The sequence below is a fragment of the Pezoporus occidentalis genome, unplaced genomic scaffold, assembly GCF_034315485.1.
Source record: "Pezoporus occidentalis ecotype Australia unplaced genomic scaffold, CSIRO_AGI_Poc_V1 ctg17, whole genome shotgun sequence".
Taxonomy (NCBI): Eukaryota; Metazoa; Chordata; class Aves; order Psittaciformes; family Psittacidae; genus Pezoporus; species Pezoporus occidentalis.
The window spans coordinates 5957924-5977497 of record NW_026913531.1 but is presented as its reverse complement, the minus strand read 5'-3'; the positions used below and the strand labels follow the sequence as shown (position 1 = coordinate 5977497).

The 19574-nt window shown below is 39.8% G+C and overlaps 1 protein-coding gene across 9 annotated transcripts in view; it reads left to right on the top strand.

Annotated features, from left to right (window-relative positions):
* PPP1R12A (protein phosphatase 1 regulatory subunit 12A) overlaps positions 1-14310 on the top strand; it is a 117518-nt gene extending 103208 nt beyond the window's left edge. For 2 of the 9 annotated variants that reach the window (XM_062613832.1, XM_062613827.1), the window contains 6 exons: positions 406-547; positions 1211-1315; positions 2191-2238; positions 5154-5184; positions 6237-6287; positions 12151-14310. In XM_062613832.1, the coding sequence (XP_062469816.1) occupies positions 406-547; positions 1211-1315; positions 2191-2238; positions 5154-5184; positions 6237-6268 (358 nt within the window). In that variant the 3' untranslated portion in view covers positions 6269-6287; positions 12151-14310. Of the gene's footprint in view, positions 1-405; positions 548-1210; positions 1316-2190; positions 2239-5153; positions 5185-6236; positions 6288-7977; positions 8412-12150 lie in introns of those variants that run through there. The other 7 variants (XM_062613829.1, XM_062613825.1, XM_062613831.1 and 4 more) reach the window with 5 other exon arrangements.
* Positions 14311-19574: the final 5264 nt, after the last annotated feature.

Genomic DNA, 19574 nt, shown 5'->3' with positions numbered 1-19574 from the left:
TAAAACCTGAAGAATTCATCTAGGATGATATTTTAGAGATTTCCTTTATAAAAACTTTCAATTAAAATAATTCTTTAAAAGTAGATCTTTATAAATAATTAAAGTATCTAAGCTAACATAAAGTGCTTTAAGATGTAAATATCTGCTTGAATATTTTAATTTAAAATACATACAAGGTGCAGGAACTTGGCAGACTGAGCAGTTTGAAAACCTTTTCATACAGAATCTTGAAGTACTGAAAGAATGTAAAAATCAAATTTGCATCAAATTAGAAGACAGTGGCTATACTAAAGCACATAATTGCATTTGGTTGTTTTCAGCTGGGTTACAGCAGATTCCTAACGTTTGATACAGTGAGTGGTCTCTGTTTGAACACAAATTATAATAAGACCTTTTCTTTCACAGATATGATATGGGATCCCTCAGCCTGTCTTCAAGTGATCGTTATGATTCAGCACAAGGGCGGTCGGTGTCACAGAGTTACCTTGAAGATCGAAAACCATACTGCAGTAGACTAGAAAAAGAAGATAGCACTGATTTTAAGAAGGTATATGATCTAATAATTTTGGTGGGAAAATAGAACTTTATTACTGTTTCTCATAAAGTCTCTGGAAACAATCTCACATTGCATCACAAATGCTGCTTAAAGCAGCTCAGCCAAATAGAGGAGCAGAGCATCCACTACACTGGAGGAAAATGCACATTACAAAACAGCTTCTGGCTTTTGCACTTTTCAAGGCAAGGGAAAAATCCAGAGGAGCCAAGATCCATTTTTTATGATAAATACTGGGGTTTTTTTAGTTGATTATATCATTAAAACTGCTTTAGACATATGTGAATGCTTTTATATTTGCTAGCTTACATACATATAATGTAAAAATTTGTTTAGATCTTGCTTAAAAAGTAGAGGAAGAGTTTGACAAAGTTTACTGTGGTGTCTAATCTGTGAATACTGAAGCAAAAAAGAGTGGCAAGTATTTCTTTAATATGTGTAAGGTAAGTTACATGCTCCCTGTACAAAGTTGCTCGTTCCTCGAAAAACTTGGTTACAGTTCTTACAATTCTAAACATCTTTTCAGTCTATAACTGATTTTTGCTTCTTAATGTATTTGTTCATTTTACTTGCAGCTCAATTGCAGTTTTTAAATTTTTCAGCTAATCTCACTGAATGAGTATTTGGTATTTTTTTTTAATGCATATTTTCTCTTAGCTTTATGAACAGATTCTAGCTGAAAATGAAAAACTGAAAGCACAGTTACATGATACCAATATGGAACTTACAGATCTTAAGCTGCAGTTGGAGAAGACCACTCAGGTTTGTATGAAACAAAAAAAGCATGTACTTAACTGACAAATTGGACAGCAAACTAGAAGCACCCCAGGCTACAGGCTGCTTTGTACTAGACATCAGCTTTGTTTCTTATCCAAAAATGGGAGTGAAGAAGAGTACCTCTCTGTTTCTAACGAGAAATATGTGCAGGATTCTGGTCTTTAGCTATTAACAAAATGTGTGAGACTGCCTGCTACCTATTTAAGTAGTAGTGATTCTTGCCAGCATGTATCTGGGGCTTCTTTGCTGGGTTGGGATATACACTTTCTACACTGTTAAGCTTATATTCCAACTGTCAGTCAGGATTGATTGATTTAATTCATAAACCTGCTGGCAGATTGGCATAACCTGCAAGTTCTTCCTGGCTAGTTAGATAGCTTTATCTTAGAACTGAAGAGCAAATAGTGCACTCCAGTTGCAGATAACTGCTGTCAGATAACAGTGCTGAATACAGTAATAGCAAATGCATACATAAAAGTTTAATTCTTCTTAAATTGCTGTAGAAAGAGTGTTTCCTAGTCTATTTGCCGGAATTTTCCTGTATGTAAGTGTCTTCCATGTGTACCATGTAAATACCAGTGAATTACATTAAAAAGTTGTTTGTTTTGTAATGCTTTTAGGTAGAAATACTATATTACCCTTATTTGCCAAAGGCTGTGTAGTGATTAAATTACATAGGGATGGTCACAGAGGAAGTGCGTGATAAATCCAGTTCATTATCCTTTATTTCAGTGTTAACTTCCCTGAAAATACTTTTCAAAACATACTTTGAACAGAATACTAAAATGTCCAGTTGAATCGTTTTTTCTTCAGTTCTATGTTGGTTAAATATCAATGTCTTCATTAATTTTGTGTTTCAGAGACAAGAAAGATTTGCTGACAGGTCACTTTTGGAAATGGAGAAAAGGGTGAGTTTCTGCCAAAGTTCTCTTAAGTACTCCACTTGAGACTTTGTTTTAGTTTGTTTTGCAACCCCTGGCTTGGATATATTTTAATGGGAGCAGAAGCCTCTCTCATAACTTGCATTTTTTAGACGATTTGGAGATTCTAGGTTTCCAAGTGGCACTGAATGTGAGATATTGTGAGATCAGATTACTTATAAGAATTGACTTCAGATTATGTGTTGGTTCATGATAACCAGGCTCCAAACCCTGCTGCCCTCCAGGGATCTGTTCCATCTCATCCAAAACAATGTTGGCATTCCAGAGGGTTAAGCAGATTCGGTGTGTCTCATGTTCTAAGCCATTTCCAAGATTTGGAGACTTTAATTTCCTCAGAGCTTTCCAGGAGCATACATGGTGTTCTACTAGTTATTGTTGGTAAGAAAGTAGCTGTTTCACCTCACAGACATGAGACCTTAAACCTGCTAAGGATATAAAATTAATCATAATCTGTCTCTTTCCCTATACGGTAACTTTTTCCAGAGGGAATGTAATACTGGTGAAGGAGGGAAAAATGAGTAAGCAGTGTGGGAAGAGGTGGGCATCAGGATCAGAAACAGCCCTAAATTGAATGGGAAAGGAGCCATGTAATAAATTTGTATGTGGGATAGACTACAAGAACTATTTCAGAAGTTAGACACATGATAACTTTAGGCTGTATTTTCATGGCAGTTTCAAATCCATCTTAGAAGTGTAGTTCTACAGCAATGTAAAGCAAACTACATTGGTTTTATTGTGGTCCTGGCTTCCTTCATGGTGCTGGCCACATGTTCTTTTCTCTCCTGATCCTGGAGTGACACTTTAGATGTGTAAATGGGACTTTGACAGTGATAAGTGATATGGTATACATTTATTTATCCCTGGTAAACTTCACATTCACTAGCTTTTTATGTTTACTTTCCAGTATTTGAGGTTAAGAAAATGATTTTTACTTCTACAAACCTGTCTGGTGTATAAACAGGCACTTGGTAGGATTTTATAGGAGCACATGGAGATGTAGAAATACTCTCAGGCAATTCCTGAAGTTTCATTAACTTTATCTTAATAATCTCTCCAGATAATTGCAGCAGCCTTTTAGCACCTATTTCTCCTAGATATGTTGGCATCCTGCTGTAGATACTGATTTCATCAGTAGAAAGTTTCATCAGCAGCTTTAATTGGTTTCTTGCTTGCTATTGTGGCCACACAAGTGGACATTTAATTGTTTCATAGATGTAGCTGTGTTCATTACTATATAGGTTCCATACTGCAGAGCACTCAGTACTGCAGTTTAAAACATGAACTTAGTGATAATGCCATATGGCTGAAAACATGTTTTACAGCAGATTTAGGAGATTTTTACTTGTATTTATAAATTTAAACTTCCTTTCAGACAAGACTTTAAAACGGGAATTTATTTCTGAATTCCCTTGTTAAAATCTGGAGTTACTTTTTCCCTTTGAAAGTGACTGAAGCAGGATTCTCAGCTGCTAGTCATCAACAGCTGATCTCCAGAAATAAGCTTAATGGGAATATTAATTAATTGGGAACATTTATTAAGCCTAGAATAAGTAATAACATATAGAAAATACTAGCGTTGAATTTCATTTGAGTTAAGCCTTCAGAAGTGGATATCCATGGTGTGATTTGGGTACTGTTCACCAGAAAGGGGTGACTTCCAAGGGAAGGGGGTATAGACTCAATCACAGATGCAAGGTCCTAGCAATACGTAGACAAAAAGGTTTCATTAACAACCTGAAAAGTACATTAAAAGCAGAAGTTCCTATGATGTGACAATAAAACTCAAACTGCCAGGTTTCTGACTGGATCAGAATTCAGAATTGTAGGTGCCTTTAACAAGCATCCCCTAAATTTAGAATTCATCAGCTGGGAATTTGGGCTATGGAAAGGTATTTTTTTTATATAGCACTGAATATAGAAATATATTGGGTTTACTTCTGGGTTTACTTCTTAATATCTGGGTTTACTTCTTAATAATTTTATAACTCTGGTGTTGATTTTTCACCTATGTATATCCCTGTACCACATTCTCACTGCATCAAACCCATGGCTCTTAGCTACTTTAAGAAATACAAACGAGCTATTGTATTTTATAAGCTGAGAGACTAGCATGCTTTTTTTTTTTTCATGTTGAGGATTGCAGATGTTCCTTGGCATACCTTATAGAGTTGTTGAAGTATATCATAAAATTCTAGACTGCATAAATTGCAAACTCTGTGAGTCCAGGGACTAATCAAATGATCCTGGTAAATCTTCCCAGTGAAACTGCAGTGTGGTATCATGTTGGCATTCCTCAAACCAGTTAAACAAATCAGAACAATACTTTTTGCAAAAAATCTTACATCTACACCAGTCCACTTAAATTTTTCTTTTAAATAAAGTGAATTATATAAAGTTAATGAAATAAGGATTTTACTTGATTGGCTTTTATGCAACTAGTTGTTCTTAGACAAGCTCAACATGGTAGTTAAGCAAATGCATCAAAAGGACTAATGATTTCTAAACATATGAAATGTTGAAATTTATTTGATGATTTGTCTCTTGGTAATCTTAGGACTTGTCAAATACTGCTTAATATAAGAACACATTTGTTATTCTACAAAGCTAGTAGGTAACTGATACAATTCTGATGTAAGATGGTGTGGGGTTTTTGTTAGTCGCTTACTGCAGTTAACTCACTGGTACTTACTATGCACATTACTATCCATCAGTATCGTTATAGGACAAGTCTTAACTTGAAGGAGTTAAGTATATTAAGTATATTAACAACTGCAGTAACCTATTACTTTGATAAACCTTTAAAGTTGTTTGCTAAAATGGGAAAATGGTGGGGAATAACTGCACTATGATTAAACTGAACTCAAATGATTTATATCTGAAAGGTGACCGGCAAGAGTCAGTATCTACTGGGCGGTATGATCTAACCAAAGTTTTACACACCTCAGTCAATGCTGCTTGCTGTTTGCATAACACCGTTGTATGCAGATGCATATGTCCACTTTGCAATAATCTGTTGCTTTTGCCTTTCACACTTTAGAAAGATCTGAATGTAGAGTACTGATAACTGCAGCTGCTTTAAACAAGACACACTGCATTGTCTGACACAGGACAGCAAGCAATCAAGCTATAAAGCCCTGAAGTCTATTTCATTAGCTATTCGTCCATCAGATGTGTTGAAAATCATGTTTAAACTCAATAACATCATTTAGAAATATGGTAGTGTGGCTGCAATGCAGACCACATCATAGTGTAGAAAACCCTAAGCTACCTTTCAATAAGCTTGCTTGGGGACTGTAATCAGTGTAATCCAAACAACCTGAAGTTCGCTACAGAGGATAATTCCTCCTGCTTCTCAGGTTAAAAGAAAAAAAAAAGAAGGGGGAAATAAAACCATACTAGAAACGCAGAAAATATTCAGGAAACATTTACTGAAGAAGCAGGTGGTCTTAGGTAGCTACTTTGGTACTCAGCTGAACCCCTTTAATGTAAACTTGGGTGTATCTACACTACATTGCATTTTATAAAGTGTAGACACATCCCACTGATCTGAGACAGATGTTTCAACTAGATTTGCTTGTCTTGAAAAGCTTCTGCTTTTGTGCTTGTTTCTTTTAATATTCTTTGTTTCTGATCATTTTCTGCATTTCTTGTATCCTAAGTTATTACAGAAGCCTAGCTTACGAAAAATAAATCTAAATAAACGGTACTTACAACCTATCTAAATTTGTGTAAAGGAAGGGGTATGTTTTGTAGGACTTGATGTATATCTCTTCCTCCTCTGATACTAAAATTCCATATTGAGAAAATTTCTGTAGATCACTGCCATCACAAATTTCCTGTCCACACTATGCTTTTGATTGTATGATCTTTGAAACTTGAAGTATTTCACTGTTAACACAGTATTTACAAGCAGTAGTTTTTAAAAAATTGTGGTGTTCAGTCTTAACACACATCTTTCAATTTAGGAAAGAAGAGCTCTAGAAAGAAGGATATCTGAAATGGAAGAGGAACTGAAAGTAAGTAAATTATTAACATGTTAAACTATTAATAACATGTCAGTGCAATATGTAGTCTGGCAGTATTAGTGGTCTCTATAATTTCTTTAGAAAATAACTAAGTTATAATTGCGTTTCAGAATCACTCATGTCATAGCTTGAACAAAGCCTGGCATAAGCAGTCATACATGTAGGATCTCTAAGAAAGCACTGAGACTTACAGTTCATTAATGTATTATTGGCTAACAAGAAACATTCAGAGATGGTTGGAGTTGAACACAGCTTGATCTAATAAAGATGGAATTGCAATCCATGATTTTGCTGTGATACCCTCTACTTTATTCACTTAAAAATAATGATAGCATATAATTCCATAGATATTTATGCATTAAATCTTTCTTCAAATCTTATCTTGTGCTCTTTAAATTATGTGTTATACAGCATGTCGCCAATATCAAAAGCTTTCCTTTTTAGGGTTAATAATAATCAGGTTTTAGTTAAGAAAAAGCAGGAGATAGGTTTCAGATGCTGACAAGCAATATTTACTACATTCACTGAATTCTGTTTTTTTTTTTTTAACTGTATATAAACTGAATCTCAGAAGGAAAATATATATATTTTTAGTATACATTTTTGTTTTGGTTTTTTTTTGTTTTTTTTTAAAACCAGTCATGGATTTTTTTTTAGTTTCCTGGTTTATCAGTGTTAAATCCTCTGGTAAGATTAAGAAAGTGATGAAATTTGGCAGGGTTTTTTTTGTATTATGTCTTTGGATATAATATTGGACAGGGCCAGCCAAACTGATAGAATTAAAGTATGACTAGGAAACTAGTGCAGCATGATGAAGTAGGAAACATATTTGCACGCTGAAATTTTTAATAAGTATCGTTGGTTTGACATTTGTTATTTGTCACTGCTTGATAAAAAGTTTCCTTTCAAGCTCAATTTTGAGCTCCCTCTGGTGCTTGGAATTGGCATTAACTTCCAAATACTTTTTGTTAAAATGCGTGCATAGTTTTGTTAAAGTAATTGTAGCTGCAGATGTAAGCAGAAGGCAACCGCAATGCCTCTAGCTGCCTTGGGTTCAGACCAAGATTGTTTGCTATAAGGGAAGATGCAATGTCTGTGGTTCCTGACGGGTCTTTAGAAGTGAAATACGTAGAAAGCAAACTGTGGCAGAGGAAAATAATTGTGTCCAAGAGTGGAAGACAGCATGTGAGCTTCTATCATCAACCTGTAAATTCCTGTTAGGGAGGTTGGGCTGCCTAGAAAAATAGAGGATGCAAATGCATTGCTTTTTTTTTTTCTTTTTTAAATAAGCAATATGTGAAAGTTTTGAATTAAAGTTTAAATACTTTTCTGTGTAAAAGTATACGTTAAAAGTGTCATTATTTACAGACTTTTGAATAGGAGATTTCGTTTGTGCAATTAGGATGTTAAGTAAAGAATTCCAGGAATAGCTTTCATTGTTAATGTATCCTGCACTGTTTTGGAAAGCTGTGACTAATCACGGCTCGTTCTTAGATTGCTTTTCAAGAATGTGCCACTTGTTTGATACTTTCCTTTCACAGGGACTTATCTACTTTAAACAGGACTGTCTCTTACAAGTTTTCTTTCAGTTCTGCTCATCTCTAGTTCTTTTAAAACATACATAAATGTGGGGTGGTTTTTTTTTTCCTCGTTTTCACTCCTATTTCTTTGATTCCTGCAGAACCTGCAACAAATAAAGCAGATTCAATCTTTGAGACACCTAAATGAGCGACTGGTGATTGAGAATAGGGCCTTGACCCGAGTGGTTGCCAAGCTGTCAGGGTCCCATAGGCAGCTGCGCTCTTTGGACTTGTAATTTCTTCCTGCTCCTTTGTGTAGCCAGGCAGGTGTTGACATTCAGTTTGTGCTTGGGTAGAATTTTACTATTAACACTTGTGTGCCAGAAACTGCCTTAACTGCTGCTCGGTTATGGAAGCGTGGCTAAAGCATGGTGTCTGGTGTACCAACTAGAGGTGTCACAGATGTGTGGATATGGCGTGGTGTTGTCCTTGCTAGCACTGAAGCTTTCCCTGCTCACTTGAAGATGAATTGGCAATGATCCAGGAAACCTTTGACATGTTAAAACCTTGGCAGTAATTCAAAGGATTTGAATTTGCACTGGGATACACTCAAGTCAGTCCCTGACTGTTTCAGAAACCTGCTGAAGATTCAAAACTTCTGTGAGGAACAAAATGTAGTTTCATTCCATACCAAATCTATATGCCTTTCTTCCTCCTCTTATATAACAGCTGAATAGGGTGGGGGTTTCAGTGAGCTTGTAAGATGTGTAAGCAAAATTAAGTTTAAGATGTATAGGTGAAACACGTTTTAACATGTGCAGTCACTTCTGCACTGACTCTTGCTAAACTGCTTCCCCTCGCTTGCCCTCTTCCCACTTAGAAGCAAGGCAAAGAGTATACATTTTTTCATTCTGCTCAGTGTCTGATCTCAGGTGTTCCCCAGCAAGAGGCATGAAATTAAGAGGTTTATCCTTTGGCTTTGTGTCTTCCTGGAGCTGATCTAAACAATAGGATGTGGATAGAAAGGTTGCTGCTGGTCCAGGCCCTGCATTCCTCAACATTCCCTTGTGTTAACCCTTTGGTTCACTGACCTGGCTGAAAACAAATCCCTTTATACCTTATATGACTGGATCCACTTCACCCCAGAGTTGTTGAATCACTAAACTAACATGCAGAAAGTAGCAGGCACACACTGCTGCATGAGGAGGGAGAGCTGTCCCTTTAGGGCAGCCCATTTTACACCAGCTTCAGCTAACAATGTGGGTTTTCAACACAGCTGAGCTAATAATGACTGCTGTCCACAGCCACACATCCCATACCATCTATTTTTGCTAGCACTGGCATTCTTTTAACCATGGTAAGCCAGTTCAGGGTGTTAACCCGTAGAAAACTGTTCAGTATTCCTTTCTGTAGGGGGAGTTTTCAATGGCAGATCATTACGGAGCTTGAGGAGGCTGGCTAGCAAAAGAAACACAATGGAAACGCAGCAGGGAGGTTTGACGTTATGATGGTAGTTTAACCATAGCAGTGTGCCTGATGCATCTGAGCAGGTATCTTTTTGTAATCTTAATTTACAAAGCTGTTTTGTATGTAAAAACTGCTAAATCCTCCAGCAAACACAGATATTATTCTTACTGTACAGAGTTGGGTTGGCTCCATATATGATTATTGAATAGTTATTTGTTTAACAAAAGCACTGCAAAGTTGCTAGCTAGTCATACATAATACAGATAGGCAAAAGAGCGCATTTGTAGTCTCCTTCAAGAATCTCATCACAGGAAGATACTTTTCTATTTTAGTGAGAAGCAAATTGGAATTCAGACTGTTAAGTACAGTATATAACTATTTTTACTGAACATACTGCAAAACTTTTTTCCTGCCCTCTGCACATGAAGGGTGTATGTCACCTCATGAGGAGTCAGAATACCATAGAAATGCACTGCTCCAAGAGGACTGTATAAATGTCTTTTGCTACGTTCAAGGTATGTGGGGATTAGTATAGATTGACCAGGAAGGATAAACTCAAGTAACCTAAAATACTTACGGTTCTCAATCTCCTATTACTCATAACTGCTTTTGTCTCCCACCAGTCTTCCCCTATTCTTTAGCAGACTCACAACAAAAGAGAAAATATTTTTTTAATACCTATTCTACCTACTAGTTTAATCAGGATTAAAATGTATCTACTGAGATTTGAAGACATGTAATGGTACTGGATTATATTAAAACCCTGCATTTGAACAGCACCTCTTTTATTAAACTAGTTCACCAGCAAATACACCACTCTGTGGGTCTTCTTGTATGTCACTAAGCATTTTGGGCTGCAGCTCGTTAGTCAGTTGGTTGAAGGAGGACTGTGACATTCCTGGAATTACTTTGAGGTTTCACTGGGAAGCATACATAACAACACTGATGAGATACCCATTTAACAAGACCAAAACTAGAGCCCCTTGCTTCCTAGATGAATGCCGTTATGATTTCACGCAGGATCTTTAGTGTGACGTCTGGAACAGAATGAAAAGGATGAAGGGAAGGTTTAGATTGCTTTGCCTGAACAAATGGCTATCTCATTGTTTGCAGGTACACATCATAGAACCACCCCAGGTTTATCCTGTTATTAGAGGTGTATGCACAAATGTGTGGTACACACACCTGTTATCTGGATATGACCCCTAGCACATGTATCTCGGACAACAGCTGTTGGTTTTTACAGCTTAAAAACTTTAACATAGATAATACTTGAAAATAGCCAAACAATTATTTGTGTTGCCCAATTCCAAACACCCTGACGTGGGTTTTGAAAGTAATCAGGATTTTCCAGCACTTTCCATTCAAAGCATAGTTCTCACTTGACTATAGTGGAAGCTTCCCTCTGACTCTGTGGAGAGCTCAGTTTAGGTGTCTTGCCCTGAGCTTCACCAGAGCAGAGTTGAAATCCAGGTTAGCAGAATGATTTTTACTTACTCCAGTTGTGGAGACCACCTTTTTTCCTCTTATGATCTCGTGTTGTCTTCCTTTCATGTACTTTGGTATTTTCAGGTAAATAAACTATAAATCCTATACCTTGGTCATCTTCAGTGCATCATCATGTTTCACTCTATGACAGGGTCTGCTGTCTGCTGACCTGAGTGTGGACAGGAATCCTCCAGAGGAGATGTGAAAATGAAGCCTCTAGTATAATGCACGGTTAATCCCTGCATTTTTAAACCTCTCAGTTCTTTCTGTTCCATAACAATATTCAGAATATAATGGGGTTGAAAGTATAATTTTGCTTGAATCAAATGAAAACGAAACTAGTGGCAAGAAAATTTCTTCATGAAAAAATTTGTAGGAGTTGTTACATAGGTCACTAGCTGGACTTAGACCTCTTGCATGCAATTGCACTTCAGGTTACTGAATAACCACTGTGCAGGAATAGGCTGTTACCTCCTGTGTAAACCTGCTAGAAAACATACACGTAATTTAGCCCTGAGTATTATGGGTGGTTTGTTATCAGTGTGTGAATGTAGATACAGAGAACTGCTGAGATTACTGCTGGTTTCTCTGACAAGTTAAATTCTCCCAGTACAAACCTCTGTGCACTGACTTGTCCTTCTTTCCTGTCTGATCCTGTCCAGCTCTCACCTCACTTGGCTTCTGCCTTCCAGCTTCTGTGCTTGTGTGTCACCCATCTCCTGTGGCAACCTTAACTTGCCATCTCCTAACTTGTTGAATGCCTGAGTATGCAGCCTGATGTTTCAGTGATCTCTTTCAATGATCTGATCTTGCGTGAAATATGCTATTCAGGGATATGAGCTGAAATTACAGGATGTGTGCTTCAACATGAGTTTGGAAGTGGTTGGAAGATTAATGCTATGAGCTAACAAGCTGAATCACACTGTATCTGATATAGGTGAAGTCATCCACAAGCACAGTGGTAGATACGCTTAGCCACAGCATGTTTTTATGAAACTATGCAAGTGCAGCATAGACAAGCCTCTTTAAACTGTTGGTAATTAACATTTCTTTTTGGTTTGCACTGAAATTTGAGGTGTCTAATTACACTACTGTAATGCTACTGTAACACTACTTTCTTCATGCTACTGTAAATGCTTTTGTTGGAGGCTTGTCATCTGCACCACCAAGTTTCAGTGCATCTAGTCCAAGCAAATGAAACGTCCTAATCTATAACTCTTAACTGTACCATGCCAAAAAGTGCAGTTTTTCTGAACTGCTGATACAAAGGGGGAGAACTGCCAAGATGCTTAAGCTGAATGAAGATTCTTATGCCCAGGACTTGTCTGCTTTTACTTGGGGTATAATAGCAAATAACCGTCATGTTTCATTTCTTACAGATGCTACCAGACCTGAAGGCAGACAACCAGAGGCTAAAAGATGAAAATGGGGCCTTGATCAGAGTTATAAGCAAACTTTCCAAATAAAGGGTTTACTACAGCAGCAAGTATCGGTATTGCACATTACTAGTAACTCCAGTGGACCATAGTATGGCAGTCACTGGAAGTGTGGGAAGATCCCTTGGAGACTGTCATTTTTCAGATATCCTGCCAAACGCCCTCTTACCTGTGTGTTTTTTTGTATCAAGATCATTGTTTCTGTTAAAATGCAGCTGCTGAGAAGATGAAATGACTGAGAAATCTTGTTTACAGCTACAGCGTAATAAGGAAAGTGTTCAAGGCCAGATACGCCTCAGATATTTAACCAGTAAGCCTTAGTTGTACATAAACACTTTTACATCAACAACAGCTTTCAGCTCTCACAGAAGACAGTTACTCAATGTTTTTGTTGTGCCACAATTCCCAGGTTTTTTCTATACTCAGTTTTTCTTCAAACCTTAAGGGTTGTTTTTTTTTTCCCTTCTAATTATTCATGTACCAGATTTTCTTGTACAGTGTTTTCACAGCTTTACCATTTGCAGAGACCACACACCCTTTTAAATTACATATTTGTGTAGCTACCTAGAGATGTATTGTCCAACCACCTGGAACAGAGATGCTTGGTGGAACATTTGCTTTCACTGTTTGTGCAATATGCATTTATTTCCTAAACAAAATGCTTTAAAAGTCAGTTGAAACTAGAAATATTTTAAGAGTCCTGTTTTCTGCCTTTATTGGTCACTTTAAAAATAAAATTAAAAAAATAATTAAAAAAAAAAAGTTTGTAGTGAAAGATGTTAGATCCTGTAATCGTCACATTCATTTGAGCAGGTACTGAGTGATGCTGTATATATAAATGTGTACTGGTTTGATTTTTCAGACCACCACGTGGCATGCTTGAATATATTTCCCTATTGCAAATGTCTGTTAATGCAAATTAGGCTACTCCAGAATAGTGTGTTTAACAAAGTTCATTAATTTTTATGGTATAAAGAATTTAGACATTGTACATTGTATGGAGCCCTATCATTACAAAAGGTCTAAACTATATAAAATACTTTATTATCTCTTCCTCCCATTTTTTTAATTTGATAGTGTTCACCATAATAAAAAATTGCATAAATATAACTGCTTCACTACATTTCACATACCTGTATTTATCTGAGTGCTGTCCAAAACTGTTGTGCTAGCCAAAGTAATGTACTAAATCATCTGAGAAACATAACCCATTACACTCACATTAATGTTTATATGCACTGTTGCTGCCATGTGAGAAGGCATCCAATTTGGTAACACCATCAAGTCAGACCATTTTATACATTTCAGTGGCCTTTAAAAACAAAGAAAGTACTTAAATGAAGATCGCTTTTGTTAGAAACAGCTTTTATATTTTCACTAAACCATTCAAACTATGACATCCTATCGGCACATAGTTTATTGCCTAAAACCACTGAGCAGATCAGCCATTAAAACAGATTGTACATTGTAAAGCTTGTAGTAGCTATTGTATTATTGATTATATTGTATACTATATTAAATGTGAATTTGTACCCCTTCATTTAAAAAGGTCATTGTGTTCTACTGCCGACTTGGGGGGGCGGGGGGTAGTTTTTCAGGACTGGGATATGTTTTGGTAAGAAAGACATGATGTCCTCTCTGTTGATTGGTTTTTTGAAGATGTAAGGTTATGCTCTTACTACCAAGCTCAGGATTCTTGATTTTAAAGGTACACAGATAGTTTGAGATATCTTATTGTAATTGATCTGTATGAGAGGTGGGTCTGAACTATAGGGACTTCCATTGTCTTACGCTAACATAAAATAAATAATTGAATGGCTGCAACATATTGAGTTCTGTTACAAGACAGTTAGGCATATTCTGGATTATATTTGGTAAAGTTTGGGTGCCTGTGAATGATTAAATAAGTGTTTCTAATATTTTAGTGTTTTATATTTAGGTTATTTATTCTTTATATCTAAAAAATGAATGGCTACTGTGCTATATTGATTTTATTGGTAGTACTGAGCAGACCTTGTATCTGCATGAAACTAGTTGCAAAACCCACTATTTTGGAAAAAAAAATTGTATTTTGACATATACAAATAAAATGAATACAAACTATTTTAAATGTGTGAAAGTTTTACTGAGAAGACGTTGAAATTTGTTATGAATTTAAACCATGTTATATATTTAAATTCTTTGGTGGGCATTTTTCATTCATAGCGTTACTCAGATGCAAGGTTCAAGTACCTTTCAAAGATTGTAATCAAATTGTGATTATTTGCACATCATTGTACATGCACATCTGTAAATGCAACAGTAAAAATGCCGTATTTATGCAATCTGTAACAACTTGGACAAATGTTTATATATTTTACATAAACCTGTCTGTGTGCAGAATCTGAGAACCATTTTTTACAGGATATCAACCACATCTCACAAAGTGATTGCTAAACTTGTGTCACCGTCTTACTGTACTGATCACGTTGCAGATCAAACACATCCCCAGAAATTCCAACTACCACAGAGAGAAAACTGGGAGTGGAGGACTATTTTATTATCTAGGAGACCGTTTCATAGAATGGTTTGGGTTGGAAGGGACCTTTAAAGCTCATCCAGTTCTAACCCCTGTGCCACAGGCAGGGGCATCTTCCACTAGACCAGGTTGCTCAAAGCCCTGTCCAGCCTGGCCTTGAACGCTGCCAGGGATGGGGCAGCCACAGCTTCTCTGGGCAACCTGTGCCAGTGCCTCACCAACCTCACACGGAAGAACTTCTTCCTAATATCCAATCGAAATTTACAAGAAATATAGTACAGCTGGCTCCTGACTCAGAACCAGCCCCAGCTGTGAAGGAAGCTTTGGCCTGGGGAGGAGGAGTGACCAACCATGGCTAGGAAAGCAGCCCAGGCAGCAGAGTGTGGGGAGGTGGTTGTAGGAACTGCCTGACTTTCATAGCTCAAATGGTAGCGCTTGCCCAAAAGAAAAGACTCAGGAGCTGGAACTTCATTTTTGCCCACCTCATCCCCCTCACGATAAACAATTCGCTCTGTATTCCCTAGTTCCTGGTATATGCTGCTTTCAGACCACTGACATTTCCTTGCCAGGTTCCAAAACGAGCAGTTGTAATTCATGCTCTGTAGGCTGGTGCATTTGTTTGCTCAGCACCAAGTACAAAACATGAGTCTCACTGTTCCCTCCTTTAGAAACACTTTTCATGCTAAATGCTAGTTTGTGCTCAGATGAACATTAAGCCAATAGGGATTCATCTTACCTGCTCAGTATTCCTGGGCCCTGTCCATCTGATGGTCTTTTAAGAGCAAATGTGTTGTCACAGAACACGTGTCCTTTCTTTCTTAGAAAGGTAACTATTTGCATGACATCTTACAGAAGAGGGAAGAAGCATGCTCCTGGGTAGCTTTAGGATTCCTGCTTTAGGACATCTCCCTCAAGGGAGACATTTCCTTCACCTTTATAACACACAAATGGGCTCCAGACAAGATTGCTCCTACCCCAGCTACCTGACCTAACCACAAGGTTTATAGTCAAGTGTGAGGGCACCACATAATTTCTTTTTTAAGTGAGGTGATTATGAAAACAATCATTACACTGACTTGTACTTGACCTGGGTGATCCTGGCAGTGGCTTGGCTCTCCACAGCTAGCACTTCCCACGTCTATGGGCACCTTGAGGTTTTCTTCACCAGTGTGTTACACCAGCTCCTCCAGAAAGGAACATGCACCCTTATGTCTGTCTCGTTGCTTATGGTCTCAATGCAGAAGCCTAAATAGAGGTGGGCAAACGTGTCATGCTGCACTGCAGTGCAACCGTGTCCCCGGAGCTCCGGCTGGGTCGGCCTGCTATGGCACAAGGGGCCTGTGGCAGTTGCGGGCCTGAGCCTGGCCAGTACAGGAGGTGCAGGTGGCCAGTTCTCAGTTACACTGAAAGGCACTTTCCCCATTGTTCCTCTAACTTCACATGACACAGTGTGGGCAGGAGGTAATTCTGACACTTGAACTGTGCAACTGAGAGGTTAACATGTTTTATAGATGAAATTTAATTTCCAGCTCCAATCCAGAGGGCTGGCACAGCAAAACAACACAAATGCACTATATAATATGTGGGTTTTAGAACTCCCCAGCCACACAAACATTACAGAATGTTTTGTAGAGCTTGCTTTTCTAAAGACAGCAGGGAAACACTTGTGACTGCACTGAAGAGAGTTGCTTTCCCACCTGCTGTACACCTTAGAATAGTTTAGGTCACCTCAGTGAATTGCAGGTTTTCCCCATGTAGGAATAGCCAGTCTGTCTGCTGGGGAACAGAAAGAACGATTCCCTGAAGTTTCTCAGGAGTTCTCGCTGCTCATGGTTATGTACACGGTGTTAACATTTATCTTTGGTGATTCAGCTTCCTCGAGTTCTTATGTCAAAGCCACTAATTACAAGGGTAAAAAATGCTGGTGACGAGTTATTTGCTTTACTTTTGTTTTGATTGCAAGAGCAGCAGTTGACATTTCTTGAGGGTAATAGTGAGTAGCACTGTGCTCTGCCTCAGCATAGATGTAAGACTAGAACAGTCCTAGAGGTGGCTGCAGGTTCCTGCACAGAAGGCAGAATTGAGGAAATAAAAACCAAAGCAAGCCTCCCAACCCCGCAGTGAATTGCTCACACTTTAAAGGGAAGCTGCTGCCACACTGATGAAGTCACTGGCTATTCCTGCTTGTGTCAGCACCTCCCTGTTTTGTATTACTGATTAGATAGGAAAAGTATGTAGCCTTTAGAGAAAGGAGGAACTGTTTGGTTCTTTCAGCTATAAACATCACCTGTTGGATGTCTAATATTTCTGAGCTGGCACAGGGGTAATTACAGCAGGGACAAAAGCCCCACATTCCAACTCATTATTTCACCCTCCTTACTTGGGTTCTGCATGTCTCTTTTGCAAACCTATTAAGGCTTAGCAGAAGTAGTTAGTCCAGGCAGCACAATTCATCTTCCAGTGCCGTCTTTTCCCTTTGTTTTATTTGCTGGAGGAAAAAAGCAAGGGGGGGGGGGGGGGCAGGGGAGGGAACATGACACAATCTATTTATTTCCTGGGTAGAATCACAGAATGGTTTAGGTTGGAAGGGACTTTAAAGCTCATCCAGTTCCAATTGCCTGCTGTGGCAGGGACACCTTCCACTAGACCAGGTTGCTCAAAGCCCTGGCCTTGAACACTGCCAGGGATGGGGCAGCCACAGCTTCTCCATGCAACCTGTGCCAGTGCCTCACCACCCTCACAGTAAGGAACTTCTCCCTAATATCTAACCTAAATCTCCCCTCTGTCAGTTTAAAGCCATTCCACCTTGTCCTGTCACTACATGTAAAAAGTCCCTCTCCAGATTTCTTGTAGGCCTCATTTAGGTACTGGAAGGCTGCCTGCTGCACCTCCCCTTGCCCCCTTACCTGCCCTCAAAAGAAAGCAGGAGATAGCCCTGGTGCCCTCATTCGTGTCTGCACTATATACCCCTGTTCTGATGATATGTCTCCACCTCAAAATAGGACAGGCCTGTGGGAGCTGCATCATAGCATCTAGAATAAAGGTACCGTTCTCCCTGGGCTATTACCTGCATCTGCACCCTAAGTCCTCCAAACAACCAAGCCTGACTTCATTACATCAGCTGGTACAAAACAGACACTTACACAAAACTTACACAAAACACACATCTAGCGGCACAGCCGAGCCCCTGACCAGAAACAAGGTTTAATGAAAAAGTGAGTTTGTTTAAAAATACAAACCCAGTTGACATGAGCTGCTGACACTAGGGCAGGATGCTCCAGCTGTTACAGCTCATCTCTGGTTTTAGCACTATGAAAGCAGCAAATTACACCGGGTTCTATCCTCTCACTTAATCTGTGGCTACAGGTGTTGCGTGATGTTAAATAAACCGCCTCAGAGCTGACGTTCAGCTCCCCACTGTAGGAAACACCGGTGCTCTATCAAAACAAGAGAGCCTGCTCTCTGGGCTGTTACTATGCTGCTCTCGTCCCTGCATAAAACAGGAGCAACGCTACTGAAAATTACAGGGGGGAGGGAAGCAGGGGCTGTGCGCTAATACCCGTCATCAGTCTGTGCCTGGGGACAACGACCCGCCATCAGCCTCCAGCCCGCGGCAGAGCCCGGGCGTGCGGCAGGCCCGCTGCCGGGCGGCTGCGCCAGGAGGTGGCACCACACAGCCTCGCTCCATGGGGCTGCTCCCGGCCTCCAGCCTGGCTCCTCCGTGCGAGGGGCCGGCGGCGGAGACCCGCCAACACTGCGCGAAGGCTGAGCCCCGGGCCGAGCGCGTCCGGGAGGGCAGCGGGGTGTCTGCAGCTCACCCCCTCCGACAGCAGTACGTAGGAAAGGCCCACAGCACAGGGACTCGAGGAACTTCTGCCTCTGCTGTAAACTGAGCCGGCGGCAGCGTGACAGGTGAAGCGTGGCAGAGAACTGCAATCTCGAGCTAGAGTTCGCCTCTAGAGACAAGGGGATGCACTGAGTCAGTGCAGCAAGGACTGCTTTTAAGTATCTTGTACTGAAAGCAAAAGGAGCTGCACGGTTGAACATCCTGGGAATGGCAGAGAGCCACTCGGCTTGGCTGGTGAGCTGAAATCCAGCCCATCAAGAGACACAACCTGTAACCCAAGGGGGGCTGGCCAGAGAGCGTGGGGGATCAGCTCCCCTGTGTGGCGAGCACTCCTGGGCTGTGTGAATGAAAAGACCCACAGGCCAGGAGCAGACGCTCAGCAAGCACCACAGGATAGCTCTGCTACAGCTGAGAGAGGAGTAACAACAAAAAAAATAATCCTCCGTATCAGAAGTTGTCAAGCCAGCAGTTCACAGCAGCACTGCGCTGGGCTGAAACGGCAAAATGCCGGTTAACTCCTTCTTGCTCAACCCCCTTTCAGTACAGTCACTACACACATCTGCTGCTTTGCTTCATAACCGGAGCACTCTACACTGTGAGGTCCTTGTAGTTCTTCCCTTGTCCCCTTCAATCTCTCCTGCCTGTTCATGGCCTTGCAAGTGCATCAGCACACCATGGGCATTCATAGCCTTCTCATCTCCTCAACCTTTTCTCCTCAGCTCTGCAAGGATAGTGTTCTGCCCCTATTTCCAAGCCACCATGTATAAGTATTTTCCGTGCGGGAGGGGGCTTTGAGGTCTAATTACATTCCCTGTTATCCCTGGTGATAGCCACAGGAACCAAAAGACCCCAGAAGCCACTTCCCTGGGAGCTTGAGCACCCTCCGAATTTCCCCATGTCTGGGGAGTGGCACTTGGAGTTGCTACATGCAGGAGCGGAGTGCAAGAACTCCCTTCATATTTTACTAACAAGTCACTACAAGTTTATCAACGCGCTACAGCT